Below are 18,003 nucleotides of genomic sequence, written 5' to 3'. Positions count from 1 at the left end.
CGAATCTTCCCATCCGAACTGGAAACAACGTTAGTAATAAGTCCAGAAGGCCAGTCAAGACTATCAACTTGTTTGTCTCTTAACAGAACAAAATCTCCTTCCTTTAAATTAGGAATTGGTTCTTGCCACCTTCTGCGTTCTTGCAAGAGGCAGAGGTACTGTCTTCTCCACCTTTTCCAGAACTGACTGGCGAGATGTTGTACCTGCTTCCACCGAAACTTATGTGCTCTTTTATACGCTCGCTCTTCCCGGATTTTGGCTTTAGATCTTTGTCTAGTTTTTTAAAAGGACTTCAAGGAGTTTCTAGCATTGTCAACATCGTACTGTGCAACAATGTCTCCTCCTTCATTTAGATCTGGAGATGGAGGATCCGAGTCAGAAGAACATTTAGCTTCCACCATTATCAGAGACGTTCTACTCCTTATAGAAGAGGCTGTATTGGCTTCACCTGGACTATAGGTCCTACTTCTTTCAGTAGAAGCTGTTTGGCCTTTACCTTGACTATGGGTTCTACTTCTTTTAGAGGCTGTATGGTCTGCTTCTTGACTATGGGCCCGGCTTCTTTTGGTCGCCTTGTCAGGTTTCTCCTTGCTGAGGAGCCTGGCGGAGTAGTTCACCATGGGGTCATATGACATATTTGTGGGACCTGCGTCCAGGAGCCGGGACTGTGGGACTATACTCCAGATACCGTCTCTTCCGTCCATCATGTCCTGCAGGGTCGAAGGTATATTTGCAGGGCTTTGCTGGTTGCTCCAGGGGGACCGGGCTGTAATATGAGGCTCTGCTGCCTGAACAGCCTGGGTCATATTCACACACACTGGGGTCCTCTTGCACACAGTAGTGGTTGGGACACTGCCTGAAGTAAGAATTTCGCCCCCTCTTAATACGTCGGTTCTGAAGGAGTGTACTTGGCAGGGTCTGCGGGTTCTGTCCAGACATACATCCCCCACGATGACCCAACCCACTGTACGTTTCTGGGCATATGGAGCGTTAAAGGGGCCTTTGCGAAGTTCAAGGACTTGAGCCTCAATGTCTCTACCTAGCAGGTGTAAGATCTCGGCATGGTTATCAAGGGGAGGAATCTCTCTGGCTACGTTCCTGAAATGAGGGTGATGCTGTGTGGCTTCAGGTGAGGGAATCTCATCCCTTGCGTCCGGCAATTCGTCACACTCAATAAGGGTTGGAAGAGAAAGTTTCTTATCTCCTTTGATGGGCTTCAAGGTGAAAACATCAGCTCTTCTTCCTGAGGTTGTCACAAGACCAAAGCATGTTCCTAGGGTGTAGGGTGTAGTTTCTCCCTCTATCCTGAACAGATCAAAGAACTTAGTGCTAGCTAGGGAACGATTACTTTGGTCATCTAGAACAGCATACATTCTTATGGTCTTCTTTGGTTGTGCAGTAGCAAACACATCCACGAGGCAAATCTTGGAACAAGACTTACCGCACACAAGTCCTTCTCCGCATACCTCTGTGCATCTGTGCGTGACGGTAGTGGTTGGTCGGTCGGCACTCTCCCCACCATGACTTTCCCTGCCTTGATCGGAATAGGGATTGCGCCAGCTTACTGGTTCTAGGTTCCGCCTGATTGGTCCCGGGTGAATGGTGGAAACATGTAGATCACTATTACATTCAGAACACTTGACTGGAACCTCACAGTCTTTGGCAAAATGCTCAGTGGATGCACAGCATCTGAAGCACATATTCTGACTCCTTAGGAACTCCTTATGTTCCTCAAAGGACTTCCCTATGAAGACACGGCACTTCCTTAAAGGATGTGGTTTATCATGGATAGGGCAATGATGATCGGGTTCCTTAGGGCTTTCGTTTCCAATGAAAGCGGCTGCGTTAATAGTGGGCACAACCCCTATCTTTTTTTACGGAAATTAAACCTTTAGGGTTTCTCTGTCTGGGACTGAAAGTCTTTTGTCTCTGTTTAGTAGAGCCAAAGATGTTGGTCCCCAAGGTGTTGAAGCTCGGATCGTTTTTGGCTCTAGCTAAGTCCTTGATGAACTTACAGAAGAATAAAAATGGTGGAAAGGGAACGCAATGTTACTCCTTGTATTTTGAACCTGCTGTTGCCCATTGATGTTGAACATTGAGGGGTAATTTCTCCACGATCAGGCCCACACCATGGGAGGTATCAAGAAAGCTGAGACCTGGTATCTAGAAAGCTGAGATCTGGTATCTGCAGGTCTCCCTTGACGATTTCAAACTCAAGAAGAAGGTCGTTTAATTCCTGGAACCCTCGGCAGTCTGTATTGGATAATTCAGGAAAGTCATATAGTCATTTAACCTCTTAAGGACATAGGGCGTACAGGTACGCCCTTGTGCCCTGGTACTTAAGGACACAGGGCGTACATGTACGCCCTGTGCATTTTCGATCACCGCCGCACGGCGGGCGGTGATCGGAACCCCGTGCCTGCTCAAATCATTGAGCAGGCACTTGGAGCAAATGCGCCGGGGGGTCCGGTGACCCCCCCATGTATGCGATCGCAGAAAACCGCAGGTCAATTCAGACCTGCGGTTTTCTGCGTTTCCGGGTTATTCGGGTCTTTGAAGTCCCGATAACCCGGAACAGGATGGTGATGGTGGTGTGATTTCACCCCACCAATCACCATCCAGCGATCCTGAGTGGTGATGGTGACATCACCACTCAGGATCGCTTTCTGATTGGTCTGTGGGCGGTCCGGCGGCAGATTCAAAAGAGGCAGGCGCTCCTCTCCTCCTCCTTTTGTGTTCCGGAGCCGGAGGAGAGAGGAGCTGCCTGCACGTGTCTGCCACCGCTGCCTGCACCCCGATCTGTGCCCCCCAGGACCCGATCTGTGCCCCCCAGGACCCGATCTGTGCCCCCCAGGACCCCATCAGGTACATAGGGACAGCTAGGGAAAGTTTGGTTTAGGCAGGGAAAAAAAAGGGAAAGTTAGTTTTTGAACTTTGATTGCATCACCCTAAGTTAGGGTGTCTGGGGTCCACAGCACAGCTGTGTGACCCTAGACCCCCCAGGGGTGCTGCCACTTGCCCCCCCCCCTGCCCCCCCCCCACCTTTTTTGGGGTGCATTTTTTTTTTTTTTCGTGTACGCTGACTGTGGCCGGCACTTAGTGTCCGGCCACTGTTAGCGCATCGCACACCCCACCGCTGATCAACTTCGGACGGTTGATCAGCGGTTTTGAATTTTTTTCCCCACATTTTTTGCCCTTTTTTTTAGTTAGTTTATTTTATTTTTTTTCTGTTAGTTTTAGGGTGAGTTCGTGAACACCCGTGCCCCCACACACACGCACACAAAATAAAGAGTTACACACACGCACATATACACGCAGACACACACTCCCCTATGGCCCGCCGGACGTTCTCGGCCGAGGAGGCATACGCCCAGATTGCCTCTGACTCCGAGAGTCCCAGTGAGGATGAGGATGACCCCACATTCCTGTTGTCATCCGCATCCTCCTCATCATCTAGCGATGATGATGAGCCCCCAAGGCGGCGGAGACGCCGCCAGGCGGAGCAAGGGGACCGCCATGTTAGGGACCCTGTGGCCCACACTAGTACGAGCAGCTCTGGGGCTCGTACTGGTTTCCCGGCCCACCAGTTAAATCCACCGGAGCCCCCTGCCGGTGAACTTGTCTGGTGTAGCCCAGAGCGATACGAGCCTGTGATTCCTGATTTTGTAGGCCAATCAGGAATCCAGATTTCCACAGTGGGCTACACTGAATATGACTTTTTTTGTCATTTTTTCAGTGACCCACTGGTAAATCTGATGGTGGAGCAGACGAATCTGTACGCCCAACAGTTCGTCGCTCAACACCCGGGCTCCTTTTTGGCCAGGCCCGGTGGCTGGACGCCGGTCAGTGCAGCCGAAATGAGGACATTTTGGGGCCTCGTGCTGCATATGGGCCTGGTCAAAAAACCCAGTGTCAGGCTGTACTGGAGTGGGGACGTCCTATACCAGGCCCCACTTTACAGTACAGCCATGACACGCTCCCGGTTTGAGGCCATCCGGAAATGTCTGCATTATTCCGATAATGCAGCATGTCCCCCCCGAGGTGATCCTGCCCATGACCGTCTGTACAAGATACGGCCGGTCATCGATCACTTTGGGGCCAAATTCATGGAGGCCTATGTACCTGGAAGAGAGGTCGCGGTTGATGAGTCTCTCATTGCGTTCAAGGGGAGACTCATTTTCCGCCAGTATGTGCCCTCCAAGCGGGCGAGGTATGGCGTGAAGCTATACAAAATTTGTGAGAGTACCTCAGGGTACACTTACAAATTTCGTGTGTACGAGGGGCGAGATTCCCGGATTCAACCCCCAGAATGTCCCCCCACTCTGGGTGTTACCGGGAAACTTGTGTGGGACCTTATGTACCCACTGCTGGATAAGGGTTACCACCTTTACGTGGATAACTTTTATACCAGTATCCCCTTGTTCCAGTCCCTTGCCGCCAGATCCACGTCCGCTTGTGGGACCGTGCGGAAAAATCAACGCGGCCTCCCTGCCCACCCCCTCCAGGTACCTATCCCCAGGGGTGAGACCCGTGCCCTTACCACTGGAAACCTGTTGCTGGTCAGGTATAAGGACAAGAGGGATGTCCTTATGCTGTCCACAATTCATGGTAACGGCATCACCCCTGTCCCTGTGCGAGGTACCGCGGCAACGGTCCTCAAGCCCGATTGTATCGTCGCTTACAATCGGTATATGGGAGGAGTTGATCTCTCTGATCAAGTCCTCAAGCCATATAACGCCATGCGCAAAACCCGGGCATGGTACAAAAAAGTTGCGGTCTACTTGGTGCAGGTTGCCATGTACAACTCTTTTGTACTATCCCGAAGCGCTGGCAGCACAGGGACATTCCTCCAGTTCTATGAGGCAGTCCTCAAGGCCCTGATCTTTTCGGACCGGGAAAGAGCAGGCCGGAGTACCTCGGGAACTGTAGGTGCCCGGATCGTCCCTGGCCAACACTTTCCAGGTGTGGTCCCCCATACTGGAAAGAAGGGACGAACCCAAAAAAAGTGCAGAGTGTGTCGCAGGAGGGGGATACGGAAGGACACAACTACTCAGTGCGACACTTGCCCCGATCATCCGGGCCTCTGCATTGACGGTTGCTTCAGGGAGTATCACACTTCCATGGAGTACTAAATTTATATCCCAATTTAGCACTGACATCGGATAAAAAAAACTGGTTCTCAGACTTGAGACACCCAAAAAAAACTAAAATAATTTATTAAAAGTAGACATATTAGGTATCGCCGCGTTGGTAATAATCTCCTCTATAAAACTACCCCATGACCTAACCCCCCAGATTAACACGGTCAAGGAAAAAAAAAAAAAAAAGGTGCAAAAAAAGTTTTTTTTTGTCACCTTACATAATAAAAAGTTTAATAGCAAGCGATCAAAAAGTCATATAGCCCCCCAAAAAGTGCCAATAAAGCCGTCCACTCATCCCACAAAAAATGAGCCCCCACATGAGATAATTGGATAATTTTTTTTTTTACAAAAATGACCCTTAGACTTTAGAGATACCCCCAAAAAAATTTGAATCAAAAAAGATAATATAGTCTAAAACCAAAATAATTGTAAAAAAAGTTGACTTATCAGGTATTGCCGCGTCCGTAAGAATCTCCTCTATAAAAATACCCCATGACCCAACCCCCCAGATTAACACGGTCAAAAAAAAAAAAAAATAGGTGCAAAAAAATAATTTTTTTGTCACCTTACATAACAAAAAGTTTAATAGCAAGCGATAAAAAAGTCATATAGCCCCCAAAATAGTGCCAATAAAACCGTCCACTCATCCCGCAAAAAATGAGTCCCCACATGAGATAATTGGATAAAAAAAAAAAAAAAAATGACCCTTAGACTTTAGAGATACCCAAAAAAAGATTTGTATCAAAAAAGATAATATAGTCAAAAACCTAAATAATTGTATTGCCGTGTTAATATTAGGTATTGCCGCGTCCGTAAAAATCTCCTCTATAAAAATATCCCATTACCTAACCCCCCAGATTAACACAGTAAAAAAAAAAAAAAAAAAAACAGTGCCAAAACCGCTATTTTTGGCACTTTTCCATTTCAATCAGTTTTTTCCGGTAATAAAACAAGGGTTAACAACCAAACAAAACTTAATATTTATTACCCTGATACTGCAGTTCACAGAAACACCACATTTGTGGTCGTAAACTGCTGTATCAGTAAAAGGGAGGCCGCAAAAGGAAAGGACCGACATGGTTTCTGGAAGGCCGATTTTGATGGCCTTTTTTATTGACACCATGTCCCTTTTGAAGCCCCCCTGATGTACCCTAGAGTAAAAACTCCCCAAAACTGACCCCATCTAAGAAACTACACCCCTCAAGGTATTCAAAACTGATTATACAAACTTCATTAACCCTTTAGGTGTTCCTCAACAGTTAATGGCAAATGGAGATGAAATTTCAGAATTTCAATTTTTGGTAACCTTGCGTCACAAAAATGTAATATAGAGCAACCAAAAATCATATTTACCCTAAAAATAGTCCCCAAAAAAATGCCACCTTATCCCGTAGTTTCCAAAATGGGGTCACTTTTAGGGAGTTTCTACTCTAGGGGTGCATCAGGGGGCTTCAAATGGGACATGGTGTAAATAAACCAGTCCATAAAAATCAGCCCTCCAAAAAGGGCATATATACTACAGTATAGACCGGCACTCAAAAATAGGGGGTCACGTAAGAGACTCAGGAAATGTATAATAAAATACAATTTATTAGCTGGATCCAAAATAAAATACAATGCAATACAACATAAAAATATATCAATCTAAACGAAAATGGTATATATAAAATCCGAGGTATGCAATCCTATATGTGAAATCCACAGAAAAGACAATTATACAAAAAACATATCATTGCTGTTTTTTGGTAGGTTATTCCACTAATCCATGTGGTTGATGTTTGCAGTATGAGGATTAGTATAGCTGGAAAGTCTGCAGGTTAGTATAGCTATTAAGTAGATATGTATGAAAAATATCGATAAGTACCGCAATGGTTAACATGCAGATGTGGTAAAAAACATCCTATTGTAATGGTAAGTTTAGTTCATATTCCATAAAGTTTGTGGCAATGTATAACAATGTATAGCTCGTTGGTACTCACTGTTAGGTAGTGCGCATACTTGTGGCCTCCCACGTGTAGAAGCGCTTACCTAGGTGTAGGATGGATCGGATGCATACGGCAGGGTACAGTGTCTCGCTGGTAGGGTAGATCGGAGTGCCGATAACTCGTTCCTATTCTCGTGAGATAAGCTGTTACCTTCTTTCGTCTGGTGCCGTGAATGACTTCAATCCACATTGAGTCTCACTCGTGTTATCGTGGAATGAGAGGTTACCTTGTTTGAGCTAATACCTTAGCACTACGATCTTTAATAGATATTCTTTCAAAAGTGCATGGCCATGCTAATTGTACCGAACTCTTTATGAGTAAACCATCAGTTCCAGATGCGTTTCGAAGTTGATCCCTACTTCTTCCTCAGTGGATCCATTTTTATGTTGTATTGCATTGTATTTTATTTTGGATCCAGCTATTAAATTGTATTTTATTATACATTTCCTGAGTCTCTTACGTGACCCCCTATGTTTTAGTGCCGGTCTATACTGTGGTATATATTTTGACCATTTTTGAAAGGGTAATTCATAACTGACACAGGCACCTAGCCGTGGTTATAGGGAGTGAGCAGTCTTACAACGAAACTAGAAGTTTTTGTTGGCAGTCTATTAAATTTCACACAATATTATGCATCAGATGTTTGGTGGACTGGTAAAGTTGAGCGAATCGAAGTATCCAAAGTGGACTTCCATCCGAATGGATGGGCGGTATCTCACTGCACTTACTATTATCCCTGGACGCCGCTCCGTTCTCCCGTTATGTCCTCCGGTATCTTCGTTCAGTAGGTTATAGTAGGTGGAGACTTCGGACTCTAGCTTATAGTAGGCAGAGTCTGCCCTTGTTCTGCTGGGCATCTCCTCCTCCTAGGCTGTAGCGCTGGCCAATTGCAGTGCAGAGCTCGCAGCCTGGGAGGTTTTTTTCTCCCAGGCTGTGATCTCTGCGCTGCGATTGGCCAGCGCTACAGCCTAGGAGGAGGAGATGCCCAGCAAAACAAGGGCAGACTCCGCCTACTATAACCTACTGAGCGAAGATACCGGAGGACATAACGGGAGAACAGAGCGGCGCCCAGGGATAATAGTAAGTGCAGTGAGATCCCTGGGCGCCGCTGTATATGTCAGGATACTTAGTTCACAATGTTTTTTCAGGTGAAAGGTCCTCTTTAATATTCATCTCAGATGCCGCAATCAGTGATGAACGTGGCATCTGAGGGGGTTCAATGACAGGGGATGGCGCAATCACCGATCCCCATCATTGTGCCCGCTACTTACAAAGAAATGCGCTTTGTGACAAAGTAATCACTAAGCAATTTTTTTTGTATAATTTGGCAAAGCAGCCGAATAAAATTTTTAAGAACTTCGCTCATCTCTACTGGTAGCAAGAGGTCTCATAAATACACTGGACTTCTCCAAAAGCAGGAATGCCCAGCGGACTCCTAAGACCTCATTATCATACAGCACAAGACAAGTTTCCAATCCAAAAGGTATCTGGCACCAATCTGAATAAGCATTCATGCACTTTAGCGCAGATTAAGTTAAAAAACGAACTTGATAGGTTCCCTTTAAGTTGCTGTGGATAACGCCAACACGTCACTGGACCTATGGGAAAAGCTGCAATGCTTGTATGCTTGGCTAATGAATATATGTGTATGATTCCTGTGTGTGACTACAGTAAACAATGTGATCTGGCTATTCCACCATTACACACAAAACACACCTGTGCTGGGAGAGAATGCTCCATTGTCTGCTCTGTGACATGACGCTACATCATGGCACAAGGCCTAGGGCCACTATATTGTGTGACATATGAGAGACAGGGTTTCTCATACTTACAACAAACAGGGGTGTCTTCTCTCTGTCAATAGGACGGTTCACAAAGACCTGACCGTTTTGATCATTCATATGGAACAGACCAATTTCTGGAGGTTCATCCACTCCAGGCCCGCTGATGAGATACCGGATGGAGTAGTTTTCAGATCTGTCATTGAAGAGCTGCAAACACAAGTGATTGAAATTCCCATTATAAAGAAATAATGATAAAAATGTCGAACTAGTGACACTGCGGATCTACCGTGGGTTAGGTGGCCAATGCCACAATGGCTTGACCAAGATAAGACAAACATTTTTCCATATGAAATTTAGCAGTTAAACTGGACACTTTGAGAGTATGTAGGAATACAGAATTAACAAGTGGATGATACCACCCAGTTGTCAATGTATTCATCTAGTTCGAGGAGGAATAACATAGGGATGGCAACAGCCTCTGATGCTTCAGAATTGTTCCCTATGTAAAATTCTATTCAGAATGTGTAAATTCTATTCAGTGGTGTGACATCGAGAATACAGAGTTAAAAAAAAGGTACACCCAACTGAATGAGCCATATTTGCCAACTTTGGTGGGATACGGGAGGTGTTGGGCACTGACACGTGCCCTTTCTCAGATCATGCCCCCTTTTGTCATTGCCAGAATGCACACTGCCTCATCAATGCATGTTTGGGCACAGATTCTGCCCTCCATGTGGCATGTGAGAAAGTTGCTAGCTCTTCCAGGTGTCAGGGAGTTCTCCCTTTTTTTCCGGCGGCCTCCCAGTCATTTCAAGAGAGTTGGCAAGTTTGCCTTAAAGAGGAGCTGTCGCCTCTCCTGACATGTCAATTTAAGTAACTGTGTATTTCCCATGTAATAACAATTCTGGAGCATCTATTCTTATGACTAAGTTGTGCCATTCCTGTATCAATACTGCTAGAAGTTTACACATAAATTGCCAGCCTACTGCAGTAAAGGTACTGCTGGGTGTTACCAATAGACGGTGTGATGTCTGCCTCTGTCCAATCAGTACTGCCGGTGTCACAGAGCTGTGACACCACCCTCAACTGGTAACACCCATGTGTACCTTTACAGCAAGCTGCTGGTAATTTATTCATAAACTAGTAGAAGTAACAGAGGAATGGCATAACACAGAGTCATAAGAATAGATGCTCCAGAATTGTATTACATGGGGAATGTAAGTACTGTAGTTACTAAAACAGGCATGTCAGGAGAGGAGACAGGTCCACTTTAAGCATGAATACACACACTTTACAGCATCACAGGAGGGAGATATATATATATATATATATATATATATATATATATATTCATATTCTACTCACAAAACTTAGGGATATTTGGATTTTGGGTGAAATTTATGGAAAACGTAAAAAGTTCAAGCTACAGTAATATATCATGAAAGTCGGGCATTTAAATAGCAGCATGCAATGGTGATTTCCTCATTTCAAACAATTTATTGAAACAAAAGCCAACAACAGTAGCAGCTTGAGCACGACGTCTAATGCTGTTCACAAGTCAACTTATTTTCTGCTGAGGCATGGCATCCCACTCTTCTTGAAGGGTTGCCCTCAGGTCATTGAGGTTCTGGGGTACAGAGTTACAAGCTTCTACATGGCGACTCAGCTGATCCCATAGGTTTTCAATGCGATTCAGGTCTGGAGAAAGTGCAGGCCACTTCATTTGAGGTTCCCCAGTCTCCAGCAGCCGTTCCCTAATGATGCGACCTCCATGACCTGGCACATTGTCATCCACGAAGATGAAATTAGGCCTGTGTTGTTCATGCAGAGGCACAATGACTGGATTAATGATGTTATTCAAGTAGTATGGGCTTGTCACTGTACCATTCACAAAGTGTAGCGCAGTTCTGTATTAACTAGTCATCCCTGCCTACACTCTAATACGACCACCACTAAAGGCTCATCTGTGGCTGATGCATAGCGCTCTCCTCGACATCTCAAACATCGTTGGTGGCCATTATTTCTGCTCAGCTTGAATTGACTTTCATCAGTGAACAGCACTGAGGTCCACTGGTCCCTCGTCCAGCGTAGATGTTTCCTGGCCCATGCAAGACAATGACTCCTGTGGTCAGGTACCCTTGCAGGTCATCTAGCACGTAGACCACGCTGATGTAAATGGTTTTGAATGGTGAGATCTGACACTTGGGTGCCTCTCACCATCCTTAAATGTGCCTGGAGTTGTGTGGCATTCATCATGTGGTTCTGCAGGGCATTGTTCACAATGAAGTGGTGATCAATGTGGGATGTGGCCAAAGAAGTCCACTTCTGTGCCTTTCTGTGACTCTACCCGTCTCTGTATCTCTGCTACAACCTGCTGATGACACTCTATGACCGTCTAAGCTCAGTGGCCACTTCCGTCTGAGAGCATCCTGATTGAAGCCTCACAATGGCCAGGTACTGTCGATCAATTGTTAGGTGTCGTCTTGATCTCATGATGTCAAAATGTGAACAGCATGATGAGGAGGACTGTTTAAATGCCAATTCTAATTTAACCAGGAAATATATTTGGTGATTCATGGATCAAACACCTGTTGTGAATTTTGCTGTTAAGCTCCTTGTTAGAGAACAGCAAGTTGTACAAAAAGTATTGAAACATTGAACAGTTGGACATGTGCATAAAAAAGTTTAGAGAAGGTCACATTAAGGCCTCTTTCACACGGGCGTCATTTTTTTTGCCCGGATAAGAGCCGGGTGTGTTGCGGGAAAATGCGCGATTTTTTCTGCGCAAGTGCAAAACATTGTCATGCGTTGCACTCGCGTGAGAAAAATCGCGCATGTTTGGTACCCAAACCCGAACTTCTTCATAGAAGTTCGGGCTTGGGATTGATGTTCTGAAGATTGTATTATTTTCCCTTATAACATGGTTATAAGGGAAAATAATAGCATTCTGAATACAGAATGCATAGTAAACCAGCGCTAGAGGGGTTAAAAAAAAATTAAAAAAAATTTAACTCACCTTAGTCCACTTGCTCGCGAAGCTGGCATCTCCTTGCGTCTCCGCTGCTGATGAACAGGACCTGGGGTGAGCTACTCCATTAAATACAGGTTAAGGACCTTCGATGACGTCACTCCGGTCATCACATGGTACGTCACATGATCTTTTACCATGGTGATTCACCATGGTAAAAGATCATGTGATGACTGGAGTGACGTCATCGAAGGTCCTTAAGCTCTATTTAATGGAGTAGCTCACCCCAGGTCCTGTTCATCAGCAGCGGAGACACAAGGAGATGCCGGGCTTCGCGAGCAAGTGGACTAAGGTGAGTTAAATTATTTTTTATTTTTTTTTAACCCCTCTAGCGCTGGTTTACTATGCATTCTGTATTCAGAATGCTATTATTTTCCCTTATAACCATGTTATAAGGGAAAATAATAATGATCAGGTCTCCATCCCGATGGTCTCCTAGCAACCATGCGTGCAAATCGCACGGCATCCGTACTTGCTTGCGGATGCCATCCGATTTTCACACACCCCATTCATTTCTATGGGGCCTGCGTCACGTCAAAATCGGAAAATATAGAGCATGCTGCGATTTCAACTGAACGCACAAGTGATGCGTTAAAAACATCGCTCATGTGCACAGCCCCATAGAAATGAATGGGTCAGGATTTAGTGCGGGTGCCATACGTTCGCCGCACGGATCGCACCCGCACGGAAAACTCGCCCGTGTGAAAGGGGCCTAAGTCCACCTCTAAAGGTTACAGTGCATTCTAGGATCATCCTGAAATTTCACCCACAAGCCAAATATCCCTAACTTTTTGTGGGTAGTGGTGTATATTAAAAAGTTAGATGAGCTCAGATCAGTCTGATTCTTACATCTCCAGCATATTTTGGAAAGGGTCCATGGTCGTTCTCTTCCAGGACTATGGTCGTCAGGACCCATCTTCTCTTTGAACGTCGTAGTGGACGGAGGCCGTCTAGTGTATCTACATGCTGGATACAATGAATAACAACTCATTAGTTTTGCAGGACAGGAATCCTTTAAGCTACTGCTAGGTAAACACTAGGTGGCGCTCTTACTTGCAGCTCTTTGATCATTTGCTGCAGACGTCCAGGGTACTGAACATCATCAGATACTTTTATTGTCTGTGGGCAGAGACTATTGGGTGGCAACTTCTAATGAATACAGTTAGGTGCTAAACATGGTACATGTGGTGTTAATAGTCATTCTTGGAAACCTGTCAGACCTATTATAAGGGTGTACTCACATACAACAGATTTGTTGCAGATATTTCTGTGACAAAAAAATCAACTCAATTCATGTGTTTTTTTTTTTAACATGCACAAGGATTCATGTGGATGGGACATACACAGAAATTTCGGCAACAAATCAGCCATGTAGGAATATATCCTAAGTCAAGGAGATCTTTCAAATTCCTTATGGTTCCTGTAAAATTGGATGCAATAGCTGTAGTGCAAACAGAGGACTATAAGGTTTTCTACTCAGACTGCAGATTGTACAGATTATCATTAGATGGAGATAGACAGATCTGAGAAAGATGATAGATAGATAGATCTGAGAAAGACAGATAGATAGGACATGAGAGATAGATAGATAGAAATAGGAGATAGATAGATATATGAGATATATGAGATAGATAGATAGATAGATAGATCTGAGATAGACAGATAGACGGATGGACAGATAGAATCCATGTAATGGTTAATCTAGGTGCGGTTGTGTCTGTCATTAGCCTCTAAATCCCACCCAGTAATATACGTTACTTATTTACCACGTAGCTACATACCTGGTCTGTGTGTCTCTGAGCCGCTCTCTTTGGCCGCTCTCTCAGGGCCGCGACCACCTGCTAATAAACAGAGAATCAGAGCAGAAGTCAATTACAAAAGTCAGCTCTAGAATAACCCAATATTCTGCACATTCACGTTTAGAACAAGTTATGTCCAGTCTTCTCATTACATGAGCCTCATATTTAGGAGCATATCATATATCTTACAAATAGTGGAGGAGGGGTTACCGCTTACTATGACACATTTGAGATCTTCAGACTCCCCAGAGTTTGTCACACAACTTTCCAAGATTCACGAATAGCCCCTTATAGTGATGGATACACTTTTCTATAAAAATTCCATATGATGACTCTAAAGGTGCCATGATGAAGCCGCCATACTGGTCGACCCCTAGCTTTCCCAAACACATATATAGCAAAGAAGCAACTGAATATCCTTGTTCTAGGAGGGATCACTCAAGGACTTCCAGTATATTTAGGTGGGAGGAAATGTTGCAGCTCTAGGGGCAATAATACTGCACTGATATTAATACAAGGTGTATCTTTGATGTAGGGTGGAATTGGGTTCTACAACATGGCTGCTTTCTATCAAAACAGCACCACACTTGTCCATTGGTTGTCTGTGGTATTTCAGATTAGTCCCATTCACTAAGCATCTGAGCTGCAATACCAGACACAACCTAAAGACAGGGGTGGTGCTGTTTCCTGAAGAAAGCAGGCATATTCTTCTTATCCTGGACAAAACATTTTATGGCTGGTGTCACACGCCACTTTTTGTGGTAGTTTTTGATGAAGCCAGAAGTGGAGAACTGTAAGTTCTTCCTTTAGGGCAGGGATTGTTGCAAAACTACAACTCCCAGCATGCCCACGCTGCCTACAGCCATCAGCAGGGCATGGTGGGAGTTGTAGTTTTACAACAGCTGGGGAGCTGCAGGTTGGCCATCCCTGCTTTAGGGGTACATCCACATTGCGACATATGTCACACAACATTTACTGCAATGCAAGTCCAGGGTGTCGCACAAAACCACTGTCACAGTCGCTCAAAAATCCAGCTTGGATCGATTATTGCGACTGTTGTGTCGCAGTTGCAGAATTTCTCAGTGTGACACCATAGACTATCATTACTACAAATGTCGTGCGACATATTTAGCCCTGGCCACATATTTCTCATTCCCTTCCAACTCATTTCTGGCTTTGGCAAGAAAAAAAAGAAAAAAGAAACATAAAAAAAAGATATGAGATCGAAATATCTCTGGCAGCCGTTTACGTCAATCTCCTGAACAAGGGGATCACTTCTCTACCATTGTCAGAAGAGAGGTGACCGAGTATGGGAGTAAGAGCCTTCAGGGGACGTTCACACGCCTGCTTAGTCTTGTGAAAAAACCCTATTCAGAATACAGTAGGTGCAAGCAATTGGAAGCTAACCCTAAGATATCTCCCATGGATTTGTATTAGGTAAGCACATACAATAGATTGTCTCTGTTCAATCGGGACAAAATCTTCTTTGGAGCTCATGCACACCACCATTGCCCCGCCGTGGCCGTTTTGCGGCCCGCATATGGCTGGTCTGCAATACACGGGGCACCGGCCGTGTGCACCCTGCATCACGGATGCGGACCCATTCACTTGAATAGGTCCGCGAACCAGGAGATGCAGTGCGAAAGCACGGATCGGCACCCCACGGAAGCACTACGGAGTGCTTCCGTGGTGTTTCTGGCTGTGTCACGGCACCGCGAAAAAATTGTGCATGCACTACTTTTTTGCGGTGCAGACCGGGGACCCCATTCAAGTGAATGGGTCCGCCATCCGCATGCAGCTGCCCCACAGTCGGTGCCCGTGCAATTTGCGGTCCGCAGCGCGGGCCCGGCCAGCACATGAGCCCTTACATCGCCCAATATTCCGGCAGATTATCGCTAACGAGCGTTCGGACGAAACGCTCATTCATCTGGTAATAGATTGTGGGTGCGGACACATAAATCGTAGTTTGCCGGCAGCAGACCGCGCTTCTAAACAGCCTCGGCTGCTGGCAAATAAGGAGTCTGTATGGGGACGAGCGATGGCATTAGTGATCACTCCTCCTCATACTGTGGAGGGGATTGCTCCATGTAAATGCAGCTTTCTCCTCCACTGACGAGCAGGCAATTGCCCTTCAGGACATTCGTCCAAGTATTTTCTCAGACATCTCCTTATGGGCTGTGTTTACATTTGGATACATCTCTACACATTTCTTTATACGTAGTCAAAAAAAGAAAAAAATAACATCCAAACAAAGAGGGCCAAAAAGATTTTCGTTTTCTCTCCTGCAAAATGTGAACTTGGCTATAATTAGAAATGTCCAAAAAGACAAGGTTTAAAGGCGAGTGGATGATATCACACTTTAAGGGCTCATGCACACGACCGTATGCGGATTGGATGTGGACCTATTTATTTTATTGGGGGCTGCAAAAGTTGCGCTGTACGCATCGTTATAGCCGCTGCGTTGCCCTGAAAAAAAAGATAGAACATGTCCTATTCTTGTCCTTTTTGCAGACAAAGTTAGGACATTTCTACAGTATTTTAAAAAATGGTGCCATGCGTACAGCCAGAATCCGTGTTTTTCAGATCCACGATTTGCGGACCGCATACTTTCACATGTGCGATTTTCTTTCCGGTTTTGAGATCCGGCAGGGGATCTGGACTGGAGGAAAACACTTCAGTTTGATTTAATACAACCGGCTACATTCGTTCTACATTCGTTGTATCGGTCTGGTGTCCTGTCCGAAAAAATAGGATCCGGGACCATTGACTATTGTTTTTAGTGCCAGATCTGGCATCTTCAGTTTCACAAACCGGGCACAAAACCGCAGTTTGCAGTGGTTTTTGTGTCCGGTCACAGAATGCAACAAACCGGAACGGAATGCATTCTGGTGCACTCCATTCCGGTTCGTTTAGTTCTGTCACCATTGACAACGAGTGGGAACAAAACTGAAGCATTTTCCTCCAGTTTTGAAATTCTCTGCCGGACCTCAAAACCGGAAAGTACATTGCATATACAGTATGTGAAGGCAGCCTAAGTACTCTATGTTGTGCAGTTCCTCTGTTATTGTTCCTAGAAATGTATGAATAAATTGACAACTGGGTGTTGCCAGGCAGGCGTGTATTAATCATATCACTGTGACACTGCCTATTCAGCGCCGATAGTGTCGGACTGTATAGGGACACCGCTTTATCCAGGGAACTAGTAACACCCAGTAGGCAAGTCATACTTACGTTTCTAGAGGGAATAACAAAGGAAGGGCACGACTTAGCGTTATAAGAAAAGATGCTCCAGAATTATTATTTTAGGCGGAATATGCGTATTTACAAAAACAGACACGTCAGGAATTGGAACATACACATACAATACACGTGTTGGCCGAACAAGCTGAATGGGAGCCCCCAGACTCTCCCTGAACAGCAGAAGTTAGGGGAAGGAAGGGTCCTGCATGTTGTATGCATACAGCTACTCTCTGCATAGGCTTCCGTGTATACTGCACAGTACAGGGTATGTGTATTTTACTGGAAGCCTCTGTATAGAAGAATAGTTAACTCTGCTATTCTGTTTTGCACAAAAAAAATCTGCTGGAGGCCAAAAGGCCATTCCAAGTCCTCTGTATAGTTGTGCTGTACACTGCAGGAGCTTTCCCAGGAAACGTACATGTCTGCAGTGTGAATGCACCTTTTCTCTTCACAACTCTCTCCCGAGGCTTTATTGTCCTCAGTTTATGTTCACAAAAAAGCTACAATAACATTAGCAACAAAGACATTCCCTCCCCGGGTCACTGCCTGCCGTGACAATGTGCCATTGAGCGCCATGTGGGTTCTCACAGTGGGAGTCCCACAGGAGATGATAACACAAGGTCAGTCCACAATGACAATAGGAACACTGTCCCTCTGAAATCCAGACACTTGGGACATCTATGTGTAAAGGTGTATTTACATGCGCTGACTGAGCAGGAAATTATCGGGAAGGCGTCGATTCTTCTTGATAATTGCCTGCTCAGCAGTGGAAGTAAAAGCTGCATTTACATGCAGAGATCGCCTCTACTGCAGATTCATTGCTTCTATCCTATCCGCAAAAAAAAAAAAAAAAAAGGAACAGACACGGAAATAAACAACGTTCGTGTGCACGTAGCCTTAATGAACTATTAATTCACCTGATGAACCAGAATTCTGCCTGTTCATTGGATGAGTGGCAGCACTGTTACATGGCCTATGAGGAGAAACGGGCGTTCATGATAAAATTAGTTCCCGATAATCGGGCCC

General features: G+C 45.2%; 1 protein-coding gene across 1 annotated transcript in view; it reads right to left on the bottom strand.

Annotated features, from left to right (window-relative positions):
- Nucleotides 1-18,003, bottom strand: part of LOC122941590 (cadherin-like protein 26) — a 79,657-nt gene that overhangs the window by 29,948 nt on the left and 31,706 nt on the right. Inside the window, exons 2-4 of the mRNA XM_044298948.1 lie at nt 13,720-13,779; nt 12,788-12,904; nt 8,959-9,117 (exon numbers count right to left, since the gene is read on the bottom strand). Coding sequence (XP_044154883.1) covers nt 8,959-9,117; nt 12,788-12,904; nt 13,720-13,779 — 336 coding nt within the window. The remainder of the gene's footprint in view (nt 1-8,958; nt 9,118-12,787; nt 12,905-13,719; nt 13,780-18,003) is intronic.

Source organism: Bufo gargarizans, chromosome 6 (genome assembly GCF_014858855.1).
Source record: "Bufo gargarizans isolate SCDJY-AF-19 chromosome 6, ASM1485885v1, whole genome shotgun sequence".
Taxonomy (NCBI): Eukaryota; Metazoa; Chordata; class Amphibia; order Anura; family Bufonidae; genus Bufo; species Bufo gargarizans.
This window is presented reverse-complemented; position numbering and strand designations above follow the sequence as displayed.